An 18,911-nucleotide genomic window follows, 5' to 3' on the forward strand; every position below is an offset into this window, starting at 1 on the left:
TACTGGATGAAGAACTGATGCAGAAGACTTGTCACAGAATTCTTGAATCAACCTCCGGATCAATAAGTCCCTTATAAATTGTATTTTACAGTTTTCATGTTTACTATATCATATATGTTTCATGATCTGAATGATAAAGAGAAATATTAATTCAGAATTTGCTTGACTGCACTCTGCTTTTAGTCTTTATTATTCTCTGTATTTTCTTCAGAATTAGTATACGCAGTGAATTCTTAATTGCTCCTGCTTCCTGGTTCTTTCATGTTGTTTATTTGCTAAGGAATCCTTAACTGCTCCTTAACAGTAAGCATCCATTTTCCCTCTTTCAATATGTTGAAGGATTCTTAACTGCCCTTCATCCATTTGAGTCCATTCCATCTGATTCCAGCCTTTAAATTGTTCCATGTTTGACTACCTTGCTCTGTGATGCCATCCTCTGTTAAGAAACCAAATCCAGAAAACCACCTTCTTTGACTCCATCATGCCCAATGGACTGAACTGTTCAGTTTTACCTCATTGTTCTATTGAATCTCATCACCCAAACTCAAAACAAAACCCTTATACTTCATAACTAGCCTAATACCCTAAAAAAAAAAACTAAAACATAAAGAGAGAGCCCTCTCTGGATGCAGATTGGCTAGAATCTGAATCTAAAAGATTGGTCTGTGGTTACCTCGGCCATATTCCATTTTTTACAGCTTCTAGGAACAACCTGAGTGATTCTCGCTTGGAGAGGGATTTCTTGTAGACTTTCAACCGATGTCCATTGACAAGCATGGGGATGGCTTCATCATCAATGGTTTTGATCAAAACTGAACCATTGTCATTGCATTTCTCTACAGTGTAGGGTCCTAGCCATCTTGTCCTCATCTTGCCTTTTAAATCCTTGTATCTTGAATCATAGAGTAGTGCCTAATCTCCCTCTTGGAATTGCTTCTCCTTGATATTTTTGTCATGCCATATCTTTCTTTGAAGTTGAACTACCTCTGTATGGAGAATGGCTTGCAATCTGTATTCATCCAATCAATTGAGCTGAAATAATCTCTCCTTCTGTGCATGGCTAAGGTCTAGGTCTAGCTGAGCTTCCATCCTGAGTGTATTGAATTCAAATTCTTTTGACAGCAAAGCCTTCTTCCCATAGACCAGTTCATAGGGTGTAAACCCTGTGGTGGTCTTCCATGTTGTGTTGTAGGCCCAAGTGGCCTCAACTAATCTGTCCACCCAGTCTTTTCTGCTACTGCTCACTACCTTGGTTAGGATCCCTTCTAAAGCTCTGTTAGTGACCTCCACTTGCCCATTCGCTTATGGATGGTAAGGGTTGGAAGTCCTGTGCTTGATCTTATGATGTGTGAGCAGGTCTTTAATCAGGTTGGAAGTGAACTGACTGCCTTGATCTGTGACCAACTCTCTCGGATACCCGAACTTGTAGAATATGTTTTCTCTCAAAAACTCAGCTACTTTTTCCTCTGTCACTACTTTGATTGCTTTTGTCTCTGCCCACTTTGTCAGGTAGTCGGTGCACACAATGATGTATTGTTTCTGCTTTGAAGGAGGGCTGATAGGCCCCACAAAGTCCATGCCCCACTTCTCAAATGGCTCAAAGGTCACTTGAGGTTGCATGGGCATTTCATCCTTTGGAGTGGGTTTCCCCATCCTCTGACACTGATCACACTGGCTCATGTATCTCCTCACATCTTGATGAAGAGTGAGCCAATAATAGCCTGCTTGCAATATCTTGAAGGCGGTTTTTTTTTGCTGCAAAATGACCTCCACAAGGCCCATCATGACAGGTCAGGAGGATGTCAAATACTTCCTCCTCCCTGACACATCTTCTCAAGATCTGATCAGGGCCAAGTTTGAAGAGATTTTCCCCAATCCAGGTAAAAGGGGCGCTTTTCCTTACTATCTTGATTTTCTCCTTTAAGGACAGGTGTGGCGGGAACTGTGCTGAAACCAAGTAGTTTGCTATATTAGTAAACTAGGGAGAGAGTATGGATATAGCAAAGAGGTGTTCATCTGGAATTTGGTCATCCACCATTCCTTCTTCACCTGCAGGCAAATTTACACTAGAAAAAAAGTCAGCAACAACATTTTCTTTACCAAGATTATCAATAATGGTCAGATCAAACTGCTGTAATAAAAGCAACCATCTATTAATGCAAGAATTTACATCTGGTTTTTTCATTAAATATCTAATTGTAGCATGATCAGTGTGCACAAAGGTTTGATAGCCTATGATGTAATGTCTGAATTTGTTTAAGGAATGCACGATAGCTAGGAGTTCCTTCTTGATCATTGTATAGTTTAACTCTGCCTTTGACAAATTTTTGCTTATAAAGTATATGGCATAAGGTAATTTTTCATCAATTTTTCCTAAGGCTACTCCTATTGCCTTTTTCAAAGCATCTATGTGAATGTGAAATGGTAGGTCCCACTTTGGGCCTCTCAGAATTGGGGCAGTCATGAGCTTGCTCTTCAAGGTATTTATGGCTTCTTGACAGTTTTCCGACCATATGAACTCAACATCTTTACCTAGGAGGATAAACAAAGGAGAGGCTATCTTGGTGAAGTCTTTAATGAATCTTTTGTAATATCCGACTAAGCCTATGAAACTTCTGACATCTCTCACCTTTTGATGTGGTGGGACTCTTTGGATGATGGCAATTTTGTTGGGGTCCACCTGCAGTCCTTGCTGAGATATTAGAAGACCTAACACGGTCCCTTCAGTCATCAAGAATTCAAATTTTTCCAGACTGAGGGACAGGTTCATCTCAATACACTTATCCAAAACATTTCCTAGGTTAGATAAAGCTTCCTGAAAGTCAGAGCCATAAGGAGTAAAATCATCCATGTATATTTCTACTGCATCATGAACCAATTTAGAAAATATACTCAATACCGCTCTTTGGAAAGTGGCTAGAGCATTGCAAAAACCAAAAGGAAGGACCCGGTATGCAAAGGTACCCCAAGGACAAGTGAAAGTGGTCTTTTCTTGGTCTTCCGGGATGATTTGAATCTGATTGTACCCGTTAAACCCATCTAGGAAAGAGAAAAGCTTTTTTCCTGCCAAACCGTCTAACACTTGATCTATGAAAGGTAAAGGAAAATGTTCCTTTTTAGTGGCTTTGTTCAATTCCTGATAGTCAAAACAGATTCTCCACTTACCATTTTTCTTTGGCACTAGCACCAAAGGAGAGACCCATTCACTGTCAGAGATGGGATAGATGAATCCCGCAACAAGAAATTTTTGTTGTTCTTCCTTAACAATATCTTTAAGTGCTTGATTCATCCTCCTTTGAGGCTGCCCGACTGGTTTGAAATATTCCTTGATGTTTATATGATGAGTACATATTGAAGGGTGCACTCCCTTCATATCCTTATAACTCCAGGTGAAGACATCTAGATGTTTTCTCAGTAAGCTGCACAGTTCCTTCTCCTGGGTAGGAGATAGGGATGGATTGATTTTCAATGTTCTTTCTGGGTTGAACTCTAAATTTTTGATATAGAGAGAGGTGGATTCAGCCGCACAGATTAGTTTGGGGGTTGTTTTGGGTTTCTCTTACTATGTCCTCTAATGGCGATACACTGGGAGGTGGATTTCGAATCAAATTTTCAATCATATCATCCTCATCTTGCGGTTTTCCTCCCTTGGCGATTTCCAATGCACAAAGCGATGCAGAATAAACTTCATCCTCATCCTCCTCCTCCAACCAGAGAGATAGATCATGTTATAACAAGGGTTGTATAGGAGGATATAGGGTCAACTGCTTGGACATATGCCCGTTCTTGATGGTCATGTTCCCAGCTCGACAACTGATATAAGCATCGACTGTAGCCAACCAGGGTCTTCCTAGGATGAGAGGATACCTAGTGAGCTTTGCCTTTGGATGGAGAACTAAGAAATCAGCAGGGTACTCCCAAGAATCAACAGAGACCATCACATCTTCCACAATCCCCTCAGGGGTCACGGTGGAGCGGTCTGCTAGCTGTAGCACTGTCGTGGTCTTCCTCAAGGATCCCTGGAGGTTAATTTTGAGCATTGTGTCCTTTGTCATCACATTAATGGAAACTCCCAGATCAATCAAGGAATGCGAGATAATTGTGCCATTGATGTGGACATCAACTACTGGGCTTCCAAGGTCCAGATATTTTGGACAGATTACCTGCCCCAAGATCAGGTCAGACAGTTGTCCTATGACATTGATGGTTGGGGCATCTCTCTTTCGCCTTCCTGGATGCCTAAAGCAATTCTATTTGATCAACCTATTGTAGATAGGCACAACTTTTATAGCTTGGAGAAGTGGTATCTTTACACATAAATGTTTCAATTCTCCCAGGAGTTCGGTCTCTTTTGAGGTAGGCTGGATTGTCAAGGATAGTCTCTTAGGAAAGGGTGGATTTTCTTTAGGTTCGCTTTCCTCTTTATCTTCCTCAACCTCCCTGGGTGGAGGCTGGCTATCTGGGAGAACTTTACTAGATGTCAAGTTAATTTCTTGAATCTCCATAGCATAAGTTGGGCATGATGGTTCCCCACTATCCACTTGCTGAGCATGTCTATCACTACAACAAAACCAGCGATTTGCGCCAGATTTAGCGCCAGATTTTAGTGCATTTTTTTTGTAATTGTGATGAGCAACCTGGCGCTAAATCTGGATCTATTGTACAATTTTTAAAGTGTCCTTTTTTGCACCTGATTTTGCATCCTTTTTCACGCTAGATTTTGCATCATTTTTTACACCAAACTATGCATCATTTTTTGCGTCAACTTTTGAACCAAGATTTGCATCTTATTTTATGACAGGTTTTGCTTCTAGTTTTGTGTCATTTTTTGCATCTATTTTTCATTCTCTTTTTCTTCCTATTTTGTGTCATTCTTTGCTTCCATTTTTGCACCATCATTTGCATCAAGTTTACACTGTATTTTGAATCCAATTTAACGTCTTTTTATGCATCCGTTTTGTGTCAGTTTTTGCATCTAGTCTTACGCTAGGTTTTGTATCTAGTCTTACACTAGTTTTTGCTTCTATTTTTGCACCAGCTTTGGTGCCTATCTTTGCACCATGTGTTGAATTTGATTTAGCACCAAATTTTGCATCCATTTTTGTGCCCATTTTTGCATCTTTTTTTGGACCATTTTTTACATCCACATTTACGTTTGATTTGTCTACATTTTTCCCATCTCATTTTGCACCATATTTTGCGTCATTTGTTTCATCCAATTTTGCATCATTTTTAACACCATCTCTTGCATCTAACGTTACATCATTTTGAGCATCCAAATTTGCATTTATATTTGCATCTTATGTTGAGTCATGTGTTGTGTCCACCTTTGCATCTTATTTTGTGTCTAATGGTACATTCAATTTAGAGCCATTTTTTACGTCTACTTTTGTATTTGTTTTTGCACCAAGTTTTGCATCCAATTTTAAGCTATTTTATGCCCCTTTTTGCACCATTTTTTTGTGTCTACTTGTGTCCAATGTTGCACCATTATTTACACAGACTTTTTCATCCAATTTTGCATTTTTTTGGTGTCTAGTTTTACATCGTTTTCACCATCCAAATTTGCATATTTTTTTGCCTCATTTTGTGTCCACATTTGCATATAATTTTGTGTCTGAGTTCGAGCCTAAATTTGCATGTGATTAGGAATCATTTTTTACATTCAATATGGCATCCTTGGTTTCACCTTTTTTCAGCCCCATTTTGCATCTTGTTTTATGTCTTTTCTTACATCTTTTTTTTTTCCTTTTTTGCACCCAAGTTTGCATCCCAAATTTACACCATTATTTGCATCATCATTTGGCATATTAATTTGTAACATTTTTTGCTTCTTTTTAACGCTCAACTTTGCATCTTATTTTACATCTAGTTGTTGCCTTTTTTTGCATCTAATTTGGTGCCCATTTATGTGTCCTTGTTTTTGCCCAATTTGATATCCTTTTGTATGCCATGTTTTGTTCCCTTCTTTGTGTCAACTATTGCACAATGTTTCACTTCTAATTTAAAATACTTTGTATGTCAATTGTTTTCATTTTGTATTAATTCCTAGTTTAACATCCAATTTTACTTTCAATTTTGCATCCATGGTTACATCCGCATTTGACTTCTTATATAGAGTATAGTTTTCTTTACATATATGACCCCCTTTATAGATTCATAGTGAAATATATGATAGTTTCTAAATATCATTAAAGCAGATATCACAATTCAAAATCATTTGTAAAGAAATTTAAGAGAAATTGACAACATCCATCCAAAAAAATAACAATGTGTCATTAACAATTTTCAAAACATGTATAAAATAGCAACATAATACTAATAAAATCACTATTATTTTTAATCAAAACAAGTAAAATTCAAATATGATTAACAAATCAAAATATTTCATGAATATCATTATTCTACGATAAATTAACAACATACATAAATCAAACTCATCGTATGATTACAAAATCAAAATGTCTCATTGATATAGGGTAAATTCACAACACCCATCTAAACATAACAATGTCATTCTACACAATAATTTCTTCATAAAAAACAATGCATGTGCATGCCTAGCTACCACCACCAAGATCATCCTCATGATCATCTTGACCATCCTCATTACACTGATCCACATCATCACCAACACCGCAACTATCATCATCATCTCCTCCTTCACCACCATCATCCTCATCCTCATCCTCATCATCTCCTGATATATGTTGAACATAATTTGGATCATCGTCTTGGCAATCATTACCTATAGCATTCTGACAAAAAAAATCAATATTACATGTTAGTATTAATTACATAACACAACACATGTTTTTGTTATACAATGTTAACCATAAAATGAGGTAAGATATAATATCTAATAGTACTAAAAAATAAAATGAAAATATGGTTTAAAAGTATATTGGAAATCCAACTAAGATTACATACCATAGAGTCCATCCAAACAACAAATTCAACCCATCTCTTTTGCTGCAGCACCTCCTTTTCCAAATGATTTGGAGGTCTTCCATATTTTAGTTCCTATCAATCAATAAATAGGGAGAAATTAGATAACAATGACTTTCTTCTAGTACAAAATTTATTAAAAAAATATCACATGTTTAATATACTTACAAAGGTTGTTATCAGTGCTTTTAAACCTTTCTGGCCACTACAATGAGTGAATTTTGTCTTGGTTAACCTCGCCTTGGATGCCTTGTCCTTAAACATAAACCAATTCAATTTATTTTCACACAAATACATGTCTAAGATACTTATAAGTATTAATACATTCTAAATAATGTTTAATGAAAAATTCAATACCTGAATTTTTATTTCATATATCTTATTTATAACATTTTAATTATTACAATAATACTCTTGTTACCAGATATTGTCAGAAGAAATCTTACAAGACCGCTACCTAAGAACATTGGACAGTTGAATGCATTAGTTAACATGTTTGAAGAATTCTATCTTCAAATCTAGATCCATCTCATGTGATTCCCGTATGTGGTATAAATTGTCTTGAAGGTACCTGCATCATTCGACACAAAGCTATTCAGCACAATCGTTAACAAAAAACATCACAACTGCACAATATGAATGGTGCATCAAAATTGGCATTCACACGTCTAAGGTATTTTTGGCATATCTGGTGTGGGTATAAAAGGTTTCCATTAAATCTCGTAAGCCTTTTTAACTATTATAAATAAACCACTAAAGTAAAACAAACAAATCAGTTATAAGAACTGAAAAGAAAGCTTGAAAAAAGATTAACATTTTCTAAAAGGCAAACACTAGAACACACTTCAAAATACTTTTCCTAAAATACTTCTTCAACCTGGCATCAAATTTGAAGGGCATGTTCATATTTCAATATGAAGTCATACTATATTTTCAACCCTTCTATGTTGGCAAGTTAAAACTAATGTTCCACCAAGACTCCGGGATAGGGAGATGCATGTCTGGGGTGATGCACAGGGGGGGCGTGTGGGAGTACCCTCAAATTTTAGGGAAAATTAGGGGGCAGGGGGATATGGGGGTATATAATTTTTTTAATATATATATTTTCAATAATGAAAGCATAAATACATTGATCCGTACATGATTGAATTAAATAATGAAATACACTGATCCATACTCATCATTCATACTAATACATACATCATTCATTCATACACCACGAGATTCAATAATGAACTAGATTGATCCATATTCATCATTCATTATTCAACATTCTAGAATCTAAATTGATTTAAAAATTAAATTCATCATTCTAGATTCTAAATTGATTTAAAATTTAAATTCGTGATTCTAGAATCTAATTAGTACTAACCAAAATAGACTATAGTAGATACTTAAGCCTGAAGATTGGAATAGTAAATTGATATAACTCAAACTCAAAAAAAGTAAAGAGTGAAAGTCAAAGAATCAGTCTAAGGTCATCCATATCTAAAGTCAAGACTCGAAAGTTAAAACTGGCGATTAAAAATGGCCAATGAGCATTTTAGGAGTGCCATGGAGGAGGAGGTGCAATAGTTAACTGGTAAGTCAAATAGTGCTGCGCAGCAAGCTGAGTAGACATAAGCTTGGTAACTCGAATGAGTGAGTTAGAGATTGCAAATTAGTTTAGGTTTTGATATTTGTTATGTGTTGTTCTTTTTAATTTTTTTTAATTTTTTTTTTTTATTGGTTGTTTTATAATTTTTTTTAATTTCTATATTACAACAGTTACTAGAAAAAAATTAAGCAGAACATGGCCCCCCTCAAAAGGGGTGCTTTTGGGCTTGGTGCTCTTGATTAAATGGTAGTTCCAAACCCTTATATATAATAGAGCCCAATGGAAACATCGCAATTCGCTCATTCCTGAAATCCTAAAAATTGTTATGTCTGATGCATTTTGAGTGGAATCTGAAATTTACTTTCTCCATATGAAATAAAATGAGGTCAGAACCACTCTCAAACATCCTAATTCAATTAATAGGGCCCTAGGGTTGAATGTTGAGCTTTCCCACTCATAAATTATTGTTTCAAGCAAAATTAAGGGGGAGCACCTAGCCCTTTTTTAGGGGAGCTGCCCAGAAGCACCCCTTTTGGGGAAACACATCCCCACAGTAGGGAAATGTTTCCCCCCGCGTCTCCCCGTGTCTCCCTAAAAGGGGGCATGGGGAAACGTGTCCCTGGGCATCTTCCCATCCTAGGTGTGTGGGAAGCGTGGATACGTGCACCCCACCATAAGGGACACATCCTCATGGAACACTGGTTAAAATAAACTATTGTTTTCTTACAAAAGCAAAAAATGGATCAAAATTTTAACTATTTCGTATTTTATGTTTAGCACAATTGCAAGTCGTGTGGTAGTACTAAAATAGGATAGATAAACAACAGTGTTTTTTATAATCACTACATAGTCGAATTCCTATCAATCTTATGTGGAAATGATGTAGCTTGAAGTATCTAAATGCAGTACCAAAGTAGAATTGATACCAATAACCAAACAAGGCAGTGACAACACAAACAAAATTTGTTGAAGCATCAAACTACAGAACTGTATTATCTAATTTTTTTCCTGGTAGCACTCTCATTTCCGTAAAATGTTTTTAATTCCAATGAACAAAGACTTGCCTGAATCGATAACGAAATTGTGTTCCTTTGACATCAAGGATTTAGAAAAGGATTTAGAAAAGAATTTAAAAAGAACCAATCATAGTAGAAGGATCATTACAGGATCTAAATACTAAAAAATAATCACCATAAAAGAACACTAAACATTAAAAGTTAAAACTAAAGATTGGAGTATCTAAAGAACATAACCTAATTATTGACAAAAACTAGACATTAAATGAATGATCGTGGGATCTATGACCCAGTGCCGATAAGAATACAAAATAAACTTCTGCATTCCCCTCATGACCCATCTAGATATGGACTTAAGGAGACCAGAACCAATCTTAATAGATTAATTACAGGATGTAACTGCACAAGCCTAGTACTCCATGAGTCTATCCCCCATCTGCTTATACTAGATATAAACAACACGTTTGTAGAAAGTTAGAAAAATACATTGTACAATCAGGTTGAACTCAATACAGATTCAATTGGACCTACAACACATTCCAGCCACAAAGCTGGAAAGAGCACAATAAAAATAAAAGCAAACATTGAATCTTATCACTGTTGTGGATTTTGTCCTTAGAATGACATGAGACATTCCAAATATGATGCCCAATCTGATATGTTGGCTCTTCTAGCATGGATGCAAAGAGAAAGCAATTACAGTACTTGATCTGTTTTTTATAATATAAGACTATATTTTGCTAAGAAAACAAAGGTATACAAAAAAGCCCACATGCATTACATATCGAATATCATTCCTTCGGGAAAGCCCTAAAAGCCAAGTGTATGTGGAGACTAATATCAAAAGAGGACCTCTAGAATCAGATTCACATTCAGAGATATATTGAGCCCACTTCAGCAGAAGACTGGATTGGAAACCCAAACAAGTCAATCAACAATGCATCCATATTATTGAAAGTACTGACTATAACATTCCCTTTAATAGGCAGATTGCTGGCATGGAAGGTTTGCAATGAGGCTAAGGCGAAGATCAGTATAGACCCATGGATAAGCAGTGGAGCTAAGTACAAGCTGCCAAAAGTAGTGATAAACTCTCTTCAATCTAGACCAGGCAGCTGGACCAGGAAACTCCTCCATTTGCCAGCAGGATTGGAATAGCGCTGAACAGAGAGACGACTCAAAGGCCAAGAAAATATTCAATCAAAAGTATTTATAAACAAATCAAAAGTGTGCCATGCCTATATAAAAGACTCTGATGATGAACATGTCTGGTCTAAAATCCAGCCTTGGGGATTTACACTCCAAAGTTAGGATAAGAATCGTGTACCCTGGACAGACTAGAATGCACACTCTCATGGTGGAAGCGCATCTGGATAAGAACCTTTCAAAATTTCATTATTTACATGCAGTTGGCAATCTTAAATAGAGCACCCACATAGGAAGTTCTTAAGAGAAGAAATGGATCAAGTCCAAGCAAATGTATCACGTGTAAAAGAGTTGAAAAGAACATAGACCACTTACTGATATTCTGTCCTTAATAAAGGAAATCTGGATGGTTTGACAAGGATAAAGGACTGTGGACAAGGAGGTTATGCTGAAGAGTGCTCTAAAAAGTGGTAGCAAAACTCAGTCCTCAAAGGCCTTCCTCTAATAGTATCATGGGGAATCTAGAAAGATAGAAATGTTGAAATCTTTGAAGATAGGTATATAACTCTTTCAATGTGCCTTCCAAGGTCAGTCAATCTTCTCAAACTTCAAAGCTTTTTCATCAACCCCAACACAGAAAAAGTTTATTCGTGCTCCTATGGACAAATCTGGAACATGGGGATTACTTTGATGGAGCTAGTCAAGGTACCCCCCAAAAAAGGGAAGCCATACGTGTTCTCTATCTCAATAACTCTCACTGTATCAGATTTAAAATAGATTTAGGTGAGGATCAAATAACTACACCGAGCTTATTTCCCTAACAATACTCTAAATTATTTCCATACCCTTTCCTGCAAACAGTTGTGTTACCATCAACATTAGCATGGCAATGTTCTACTTTAGCCGATCCAACCTATCCCTAGGACTTTCTTCTTCAACTTCTTCATGAGGACCCCTATCATTGTCAGTGCTCTGCTTCTCCATAGCCCTAGCAACAATTCCTGTCCACTTCTTCTATAGTCATTGCAGGTGCTTACCTACAGGTCCAACCAAGTATATTCGAACTTGGGCTCTGATACCATAAATGACAGGCTTATAGTCTATCCATTTCACTGACACGAGTTTCCAAAAAAATTACAATCTACCACAATCCCTTTAAGTAATTGCAAGACTAATATAAGGATACAGTAATAAACTACCTCTAGTTGCCTGTTGTTGGATAGATCTATAATGGAAGGCTAGAATGCAAGATAGAATGCAAGAGTAGATCAGCTCAATGACCACTTATTGGCTTGAAGATAATTACAATCCCAAGTTCTCTCTGTTCATAACCGAATTCTAATCCATTCCAATGCCACTCATTAGCATACAATAGATGGACAAAGGTTCACACATACAAGGGTCAGTTTCATCCGGTGGCAAGAATACAAAGAACTACACAATGCCACACGCACTGGTTCAAACACCATTCACTAAGAATACTTGAGATGAAGCCGAAATCTTAAAAGGACACCAAAATCAATGAGAGGAAAGAAAAATAAACCAATGATTTAAAGAAATGCCAGGCAAGAATGATTAATTCATTTAACCATCCAGTGACCACACTCCCAAGCGAGAGATACCCCCACATTGGAGCGTACAACCCTGTACAGGGCCTCTCGATAATTAAGAAAATCTTTGTACTAAGCAATGGGTTTAAAGAGCTGTTGGGTAGCTTCCTTGGATTTGTTGGGTTGTATATTGGCCCTTAGTAAGCTACAGGAAGTCAAATAAAACTCTAAAATTTGACAGGTAGCTCATGGTCAAACAGTGAAATCAAGGATTCATTATCATCTTTATGTAAACCACAAATCAGGATCAAATCCAGAGGGGGGCACAGTATGCACACCTCTGTAGATTTTAGCAGTCAAATTGCTGCGCAGAGGCAGGTCACTTGTAACACAAACAAGGGGGTCTCATACACAATTTCATGTCTGTCTTGGTTGTAACCCTAAAATAAGATCTAAAATAAGATTATTATTATTAGTATAGAGTTGTTCTTCTAAATAGGAGATCTCTTGTATACTAGATTGAAAGTCTTCCAACAGATGTCTTTTTCTTTTTTCCAAGTTTATAGTTATTTTATTGGGTATATTGGATATCATATGCGGTAAACCAAGCAGAATGCACAGACTTGGAGAAATCAGCATCTGTCCTGGTTTCAACTGAGACCTGCAGCAGCCTACTTGGACAATTTGCCATTTCACTAGCATTTCCAGATTTTTCCAAGTCCAATTGGACTGCTGAGTTTGACTCTTCTCTTTGAGGAAACCAAGCCAAATTCAATTTCTCCAAGTCTGTCTTGTGGCCCAATGTCATATTTGTGCATTGACTTACAAGTATGACTCATACTTGCAGGTCAAATGTGAGTCAGACTCTCACTTCTCGCAATTCAAACTCAGCCATCTGCCTATAAAAGGCACATAAAAAAAACAAAATAAAGCACTCATTTTGCTTGTTTATTTGCCCCAATTTCATAGCAGACAACCTCCAGATCGTTAATTGTCCAGGATCCATGCCATTTTACAGTATGAAGTATCTTCTATATTCTGTAATACCCTGTTTCCCCCCAGTTTGTAAATATGTCTCAATCTCACCGTGAATCACAGCATGGATGTTCCTCAACTTTTTTAAAACTAGAACATACAACTTATAAATGATGTACGTATGTTTTGTTAGTTAATGAATATTCACCAAACCACTGATTAGAATGAAGCACTAGTACTAGCCATGATACTACGAGTGGAATCCGGTGAGGGGACTAGGAGGTTACCTTTCCTGCCAAGTAATTGACCTTTGCCAAAAGTCCCATACTGCCAAATTGCCAGAAATTTAAATTTGAAATTACTTCCCAGAAATCAGTTATTGAGGGAGAGCTGGGTAGTGGGGCAGCCAACCACTGACAGTTATGAAGGGATGAGAAGTAGCTGGATAGAAGGAACTGTCAACAAAAGGTATGGCAAGTACCCACCTCGATTTCCCAAGTTGACCCATGAATCCATCTGCCACAAGCAAGAAAAATTGTGAGTCTTCTTGGGCCAAGGAAGGGGGATGCACGTGGGGGGTTGAGGAAATGATTATTCCATGTGTGGGTAGTGTGCAGAGGAGATAGGAGGTACTGAAAGAAAGTTTACAAGGTTCTGGGAGCGCCCACGAGCGGAGTGAGTGAAAATCGCAAGTGGGCTCACAGCTGGAAGTTCACAGGCATCAAAAAATGAAACTCATTTGGACTGCTAAAAATCATGCCCAAGGGTATCAAATTGGAGCTGGGTCCATTACTAGATTTTTGGGCCTGCTAAGATACAAATTTGAGTGCTGAAATGGGGCAGGAAAGCATGAACCTGACCTGGGCAAAAAGGCTTGTGAATCTGATGCTAGCTCGGAGAGTTAGCAAGCAGTGAGGGGAGGGCGCTGAGGAACTACACTGGCAGTGAAAGGACTCCCCTGTGCTGATAAAATCCAGCTGAGAAGGCATCTGTGGAATTCGTGTAAGTCCCAGGCCCAGTGGGTAGAGGGGTTTCTACCATCTGACTGTATGTGAAGGAGAGTAGCCTTCACACCCAACAATTTCCTCGAGAAAACCAAGTTTCCCCAGTGGTATCATGGCCTGGCTAGGGGGTGGCCAACCATGGACATGGATGGATGTAGCTAAGCCTATGGTTGGTGGAAAAAAGGTTCACCATTCTTTAGTTGCAGGCAATTAATATTCAGTTAAGTATTTTTATCTGTTTTCATAATATTTATAAGTGATAATTTATTTGTTTTATGTTGGCTGAATGGATGCAACCTGCTGGGAATGTTTATGTAATAATGATTTCAGTGCATGTACTTTGGGTATAGACTAACTTAGTACATGCACTTGTTCAAAGAAAGCCCTATCAACACATGAGATTAAAAGTGAAAAATTAGATTACTAATAAGAAATCTACAGGGGTGAAGATTAAGATTGCTAAATCTATTGGAAACCAAATCATACTTTTGTTTAACGCAAAAGGATATGAGAGGAAACCTGATTCAAGCTTAAAGGTTTGCAAAAAAAATTGAGACCCCGTCCCTCAAAGGACATCTAGGGGCTGGGTTTGTTACAGATTCCATGTCCCTCAAAGTGTCAAATGTTTGGGCACTTCGCTTCCAATGTCATCAAAAGAAGGGGAAGGGAAAGCAACTTGTAAAGAGTACAAAAGCATCAGCTCAAGTGGATGAGCTTTCATCCAATCTCGAGATACACTTCTCAATGGTCTCATGCCTGTCATCTGACATCATGTCTGATGTGGACTGGTATGTGGACAGTGGAGCCTGCAAACTTACAACCTCTAACAAGAGTACCTTTAATAGAACTTGGTGATGATGCCACATATCCAGTTGCAAGAGTGGGATCCATCAAGTGATATCCTTAAGCTTACTAAGTTAATGATGTTTTGTATGTACCTAGCTTAACTAAAAATCTCTTTCCAATTTCAGTGATGATAGATCCTACATATAGGGCTAACTTTGAAGATCAACAAGTCCTCATCCTAAATTGCAAGGGAATCCTATAAGAACTTTAGGGTATGATAGTGACAACATGTGTGAGCTTTGACAAAAGAGACTAGGTCACTTGCACTAGTGAATGTTTCCAATCTTGAAAAACATGGTGTGGGCATTGCCAATCTTCAAGGCTGAGAAGAAAGGAGTGTGCAAAGGTTGTGCACTTGGCCAGCATGTAAAGGATGTTTTCCTGGCAGTAAACATAGGTCAAGAGGGGTTTCTGACCTAATCAACTCAAATGTATGTGGGCCCATCTCTTCAACTTCCTTATCAAGTAACATTTACTATGAATATTTTATTGATGATTCTTCTAGGAAGTCCTAGACTTAATTCACAAAAACCAAAGGAGTTTGATACCTTTTGCATGAAATCAAGAATCAAGAAAATGTTGATAGTTCCCTACAACCCTCAGTAGTTTGGGGCCTTGATTCATGATCTAGTTCTGCTCATGTGTCTCTATGTATAAACATGTCTCATCATTGTCTATATTTTGAATAGGTATCCTCACAGAATTTTGAAGGATAAGACTGGAGGAATTCAGAAGCCTCAAGTAACACATCTTTGAGTTTTTTAGTTGTCCTATCTACATTCATATTCCAGATGGGAAAAGGACCAAGTTGGAACCTTCTAGTTTGAAGGGCATTTTTGTAGGTTAGAGTGAAACCTTAAAAGCTTATAGAATATACATTCCATCTCAACATAAAGTAGTTGTGAGCAGAGATACCAAGTTTGAAGAAAATGCATGGTCCTCTAAGTCTCAAGAACCTCCAATAGTGACCATGGAGGCAGAAGAGCTTGGTATCCCAAAAACAGATCTGCAGAAATAAAAAAGATCATGAAACGCATACTTAGATCAACAAGATTTTGGAAGTGCAAGGGGTGCCTCTTTACCTTCAAGTTCAGCTAGAAAGCCTAGATGGCTAATCTAGACATTAAAAGAGGCAACAGAGTAAGTTGGTGCTCCAACTACTTCCCTTCAAATAAGCCACCCTCCTAAAAAGTTCCCTAGTTATGTTGCACTGATATCTTTCATTATTGAAACAAAACCTTCTAGTAACGACAGTAAGGAAGCAAGTACTGCAAAATGCCATGATGGAGGAATACATCTCCTCCTAAAGAATGATGGGTAGGAGATAGTGCCTAGACTAGTGGAGAAGTCAGTATTTGACTCTAGTTTTTCTTACAACAATCATGCATGGTTAAGCATGCACCAGATAGCAGCATATAAAACTGCAAAGCTTGGTTTGTGGCTGGACGGTTCTCCCATTAAAAAGGAGTTGACTATGAGGAGACTTTTTCTCTTGTTACTAAATATACCTCTACCAGATTTACTATGTCTTTCACAACAATCTTCCATTGGATTTTATATCAAATTTATGTAAAGACAACATTTCTTAATAGGTTGATTAAGGAGTTATATGAATAAACCAACCAAGAGGCTTTTAGGTGAATAGGCTTGAGACCCATGTTTACAAGTTGAAGTAGGCCCTTTATGAGTTGAAACAGGCACCATTTGCATGGCACTCCAAGATCGATGAGTAACTTTCAGATTTGGGTTTCACTGAGACAGATGCAGATTCTAATTTTTACAATTTGGTAGATCATTCTAATCTGCTTGTTTTAGTCCCATATGTAGACAATCTTACACTCACAGGAAGTTAAAAGGAATCCACAAACTGGTGTAGGGCAAAATTGGCAAGAGAATTTGTCATGACTTGAAGCACTACTTGCTGGCTCTAGGGGTGTAGCAAAGTGCAGGTGAAGTATTCCTTGGACAGAAAAAGTATGTAATTGAAATTCTTAGAAGATTTCAAATGATGGACTGCAAACCCATGGCTACTCCAGTGTATGCAATTGAAATTCTGATGAGATTTCAAATGATGTACTGCAAACCCATGGCTACTCCCCTGTGGTAGTAAATCCATTGTACTTTGTTGATTCTAATTCAGATTTGATGAACATCTGTATACAGGGAATTGATAGGTTTCCTCATGTACTTAGTTAACACAAGGCCTAACATTTATTTTGCAGTCAACACTTTCAGTACATGGTGCAGCCTAGGCAAGTTCATCAGGTTGCCACAAAACACAAGTTCTAATACTTGGAAGGGGGCAGTGCATTTTGCACTGAGATATGTTAGTGATGCAACTTTTTATTCAATGATAATGGAATAGCATTAACAGGGGTTCTCGACAGTGATCTACATGTTCTATGCATGTTTTCTAACTGTGTCCGTTTATAGGCTCAAACGACATTCAGATTACAGTTTCGATTAGCCTTTAAATTCAGACTGTGCTACTTTCCTGTAGGAGAAGAATCTGTTAAACAAGTGTTACTAAATTCATCAGTTGTTAGTAATTAATTGGATGAATGGTAGTAGTAGAAGATGAAATCAAACGTTCTGTCCGTTTTTATTTCAGAGTGCTTTGAACATGTCTAAAAAGAATTAAATGGTGAAGCAGACACCTTGAGGAAGGAAGGACTACAGTTGGCTGGTTCAAGGTTATGAAGTGAAATCAAGGATTGTCATATCTTACACGAACATATTTCTGCATCCTCGAATGGGGATTCTTATGACAGTCAATATTCTGAAGATGATCCAAGTGCCTCAAAAGAAGAATTTTGAATTTTAGAGAAGTTACAGGACCCTTCAATCAATATCAATGCCTTCTTCAGGCTTAGCAAAGAATGTATATTTTCGTTCTGATATTTCTCGAAGCTTAAAGCATTTACAGAATGTATCTCTTTACACTCGGATGAAATAAAAGATTAGAAAAATTGAGGGAAAATATATCAATATCAATCGATATGTAAGCCAATAAATGCGCCAAAAAAAACACAGATTGAAAAAATATGCCTGCTGTGAGTCTGTGAAAGCAAATATAAGCAGCACCTCTTCTGGAAAATGTGAAGCGGGAATACAAAACAAAAAAGACATCGTGATAAGAGAATATGGGTTGAGAGGGACAAAAGAAATCAAGGCTTAGACTCACCTCTATCCGATTGCATATGAGGATCTGAACCAGCCGCATCGGTTATCCAAAAATGCACCTTTGTCCGTGCACCGATCAAGTCAATCCGCCGCCTGGAAAGAAAAATAGCACAATGCAAATATTTGCAAATGCGTCTACCTGAAAAGGGCGCGCGGCGTAAGAGGCCCTCCTGAAACCCCTCGGAGAAGGATATATCTGCGGACCTGAAACCCTACATCCGATATAACAACCCATTTTAAGATATAAATGTTTTAAAAAGTTAAAGAGCGTTGTCGCCGACCCTGAAACCCTACATCGTATATAGAACTAGCATTTGCACAAACCGGTGCAACGTCATAGAAGTAGTGGGATATGGAAGTAAGTAAAAGTAATATTTTAGTAAAATGTTAAATATGTGTTGTATGAATTAATAATTTTATTATATAATTAATAAAAGAATTAATAGAGAAGGGTTATTATTTTAAAATTTAGGATATAATTATAAAAAAAAAAAATTGAGAGGAAATATTAGTTTTAAGATAAAAAAAAATTAATTAAAAAGAGCGATAAATTTTAGGTTTAATTCTAAAGCCTCAATGCGAAAGGATATATTAGAACATCCTAAAAAGTCTTTTAAGAAAAATGGCGATTAAAACATTTTCCAAA

The 18,911-nt window shown here is 37.3% G+C and overlaps 1 protein-coding gene across 2 annotated transcripts; it reads right to left on the minus strand.

Moving 5' to 3' along the window:
- Positions 1-6,369: 6,369 nt before the first annotated feature.
- LOC149253604 (uncharacterized) lies at positions 6,370-18,473 on the minus strand. Of its 2 annotated transcripts, XM_089456870.1 has the most exons (5): positions 18,267-18,473; positions 7,395-7,519; positions 7,117-7,203; positions 6,931-7,023; positions 6,370-6,758 (listed from the first exon to the last, which is right to left on the minus strand). In XM_089456870.1, the coding sequence occupies exons 2-5, from the start codon at positions 7,440-7,442 to the stop codon at positions 6,561-6,563; spliced, it is 426 nt and encodes a 141-aa protein (XP_089312996.1). In that variant the 5' UTR covers positions 7,443-7,519; positions 18,267-18,473; the 3' UTR covers positions 6,370-6,560. The 2 variants fall into 2 exon arrangements, with proteins under 2 accessions (XP_089312996.1, XP_089312997.1); XM_089456871.1 differs by lacking the exon at positions 7,395-7,519.
- Positions 18,474-18,911: the final 438 nt, after the last annotated feature.

The sequence above is a fragment of the Pinus tabuliformis genome, chromosome 7 (genome assembly GCF_031772625.1).
Source record: "Pinus tabuliformis cultivar Carrire ecotype Pingquan chromosome 7, CPIR1, whole genome shotgun sequence".
NCBI classification, from domain to species: domain Eukaryota; kingdom Viridiplantae; phylum Streptophyta; class Pinopsida; order Pinales; family Pinaceae; genus Pinus; species Pinus tabuliformis.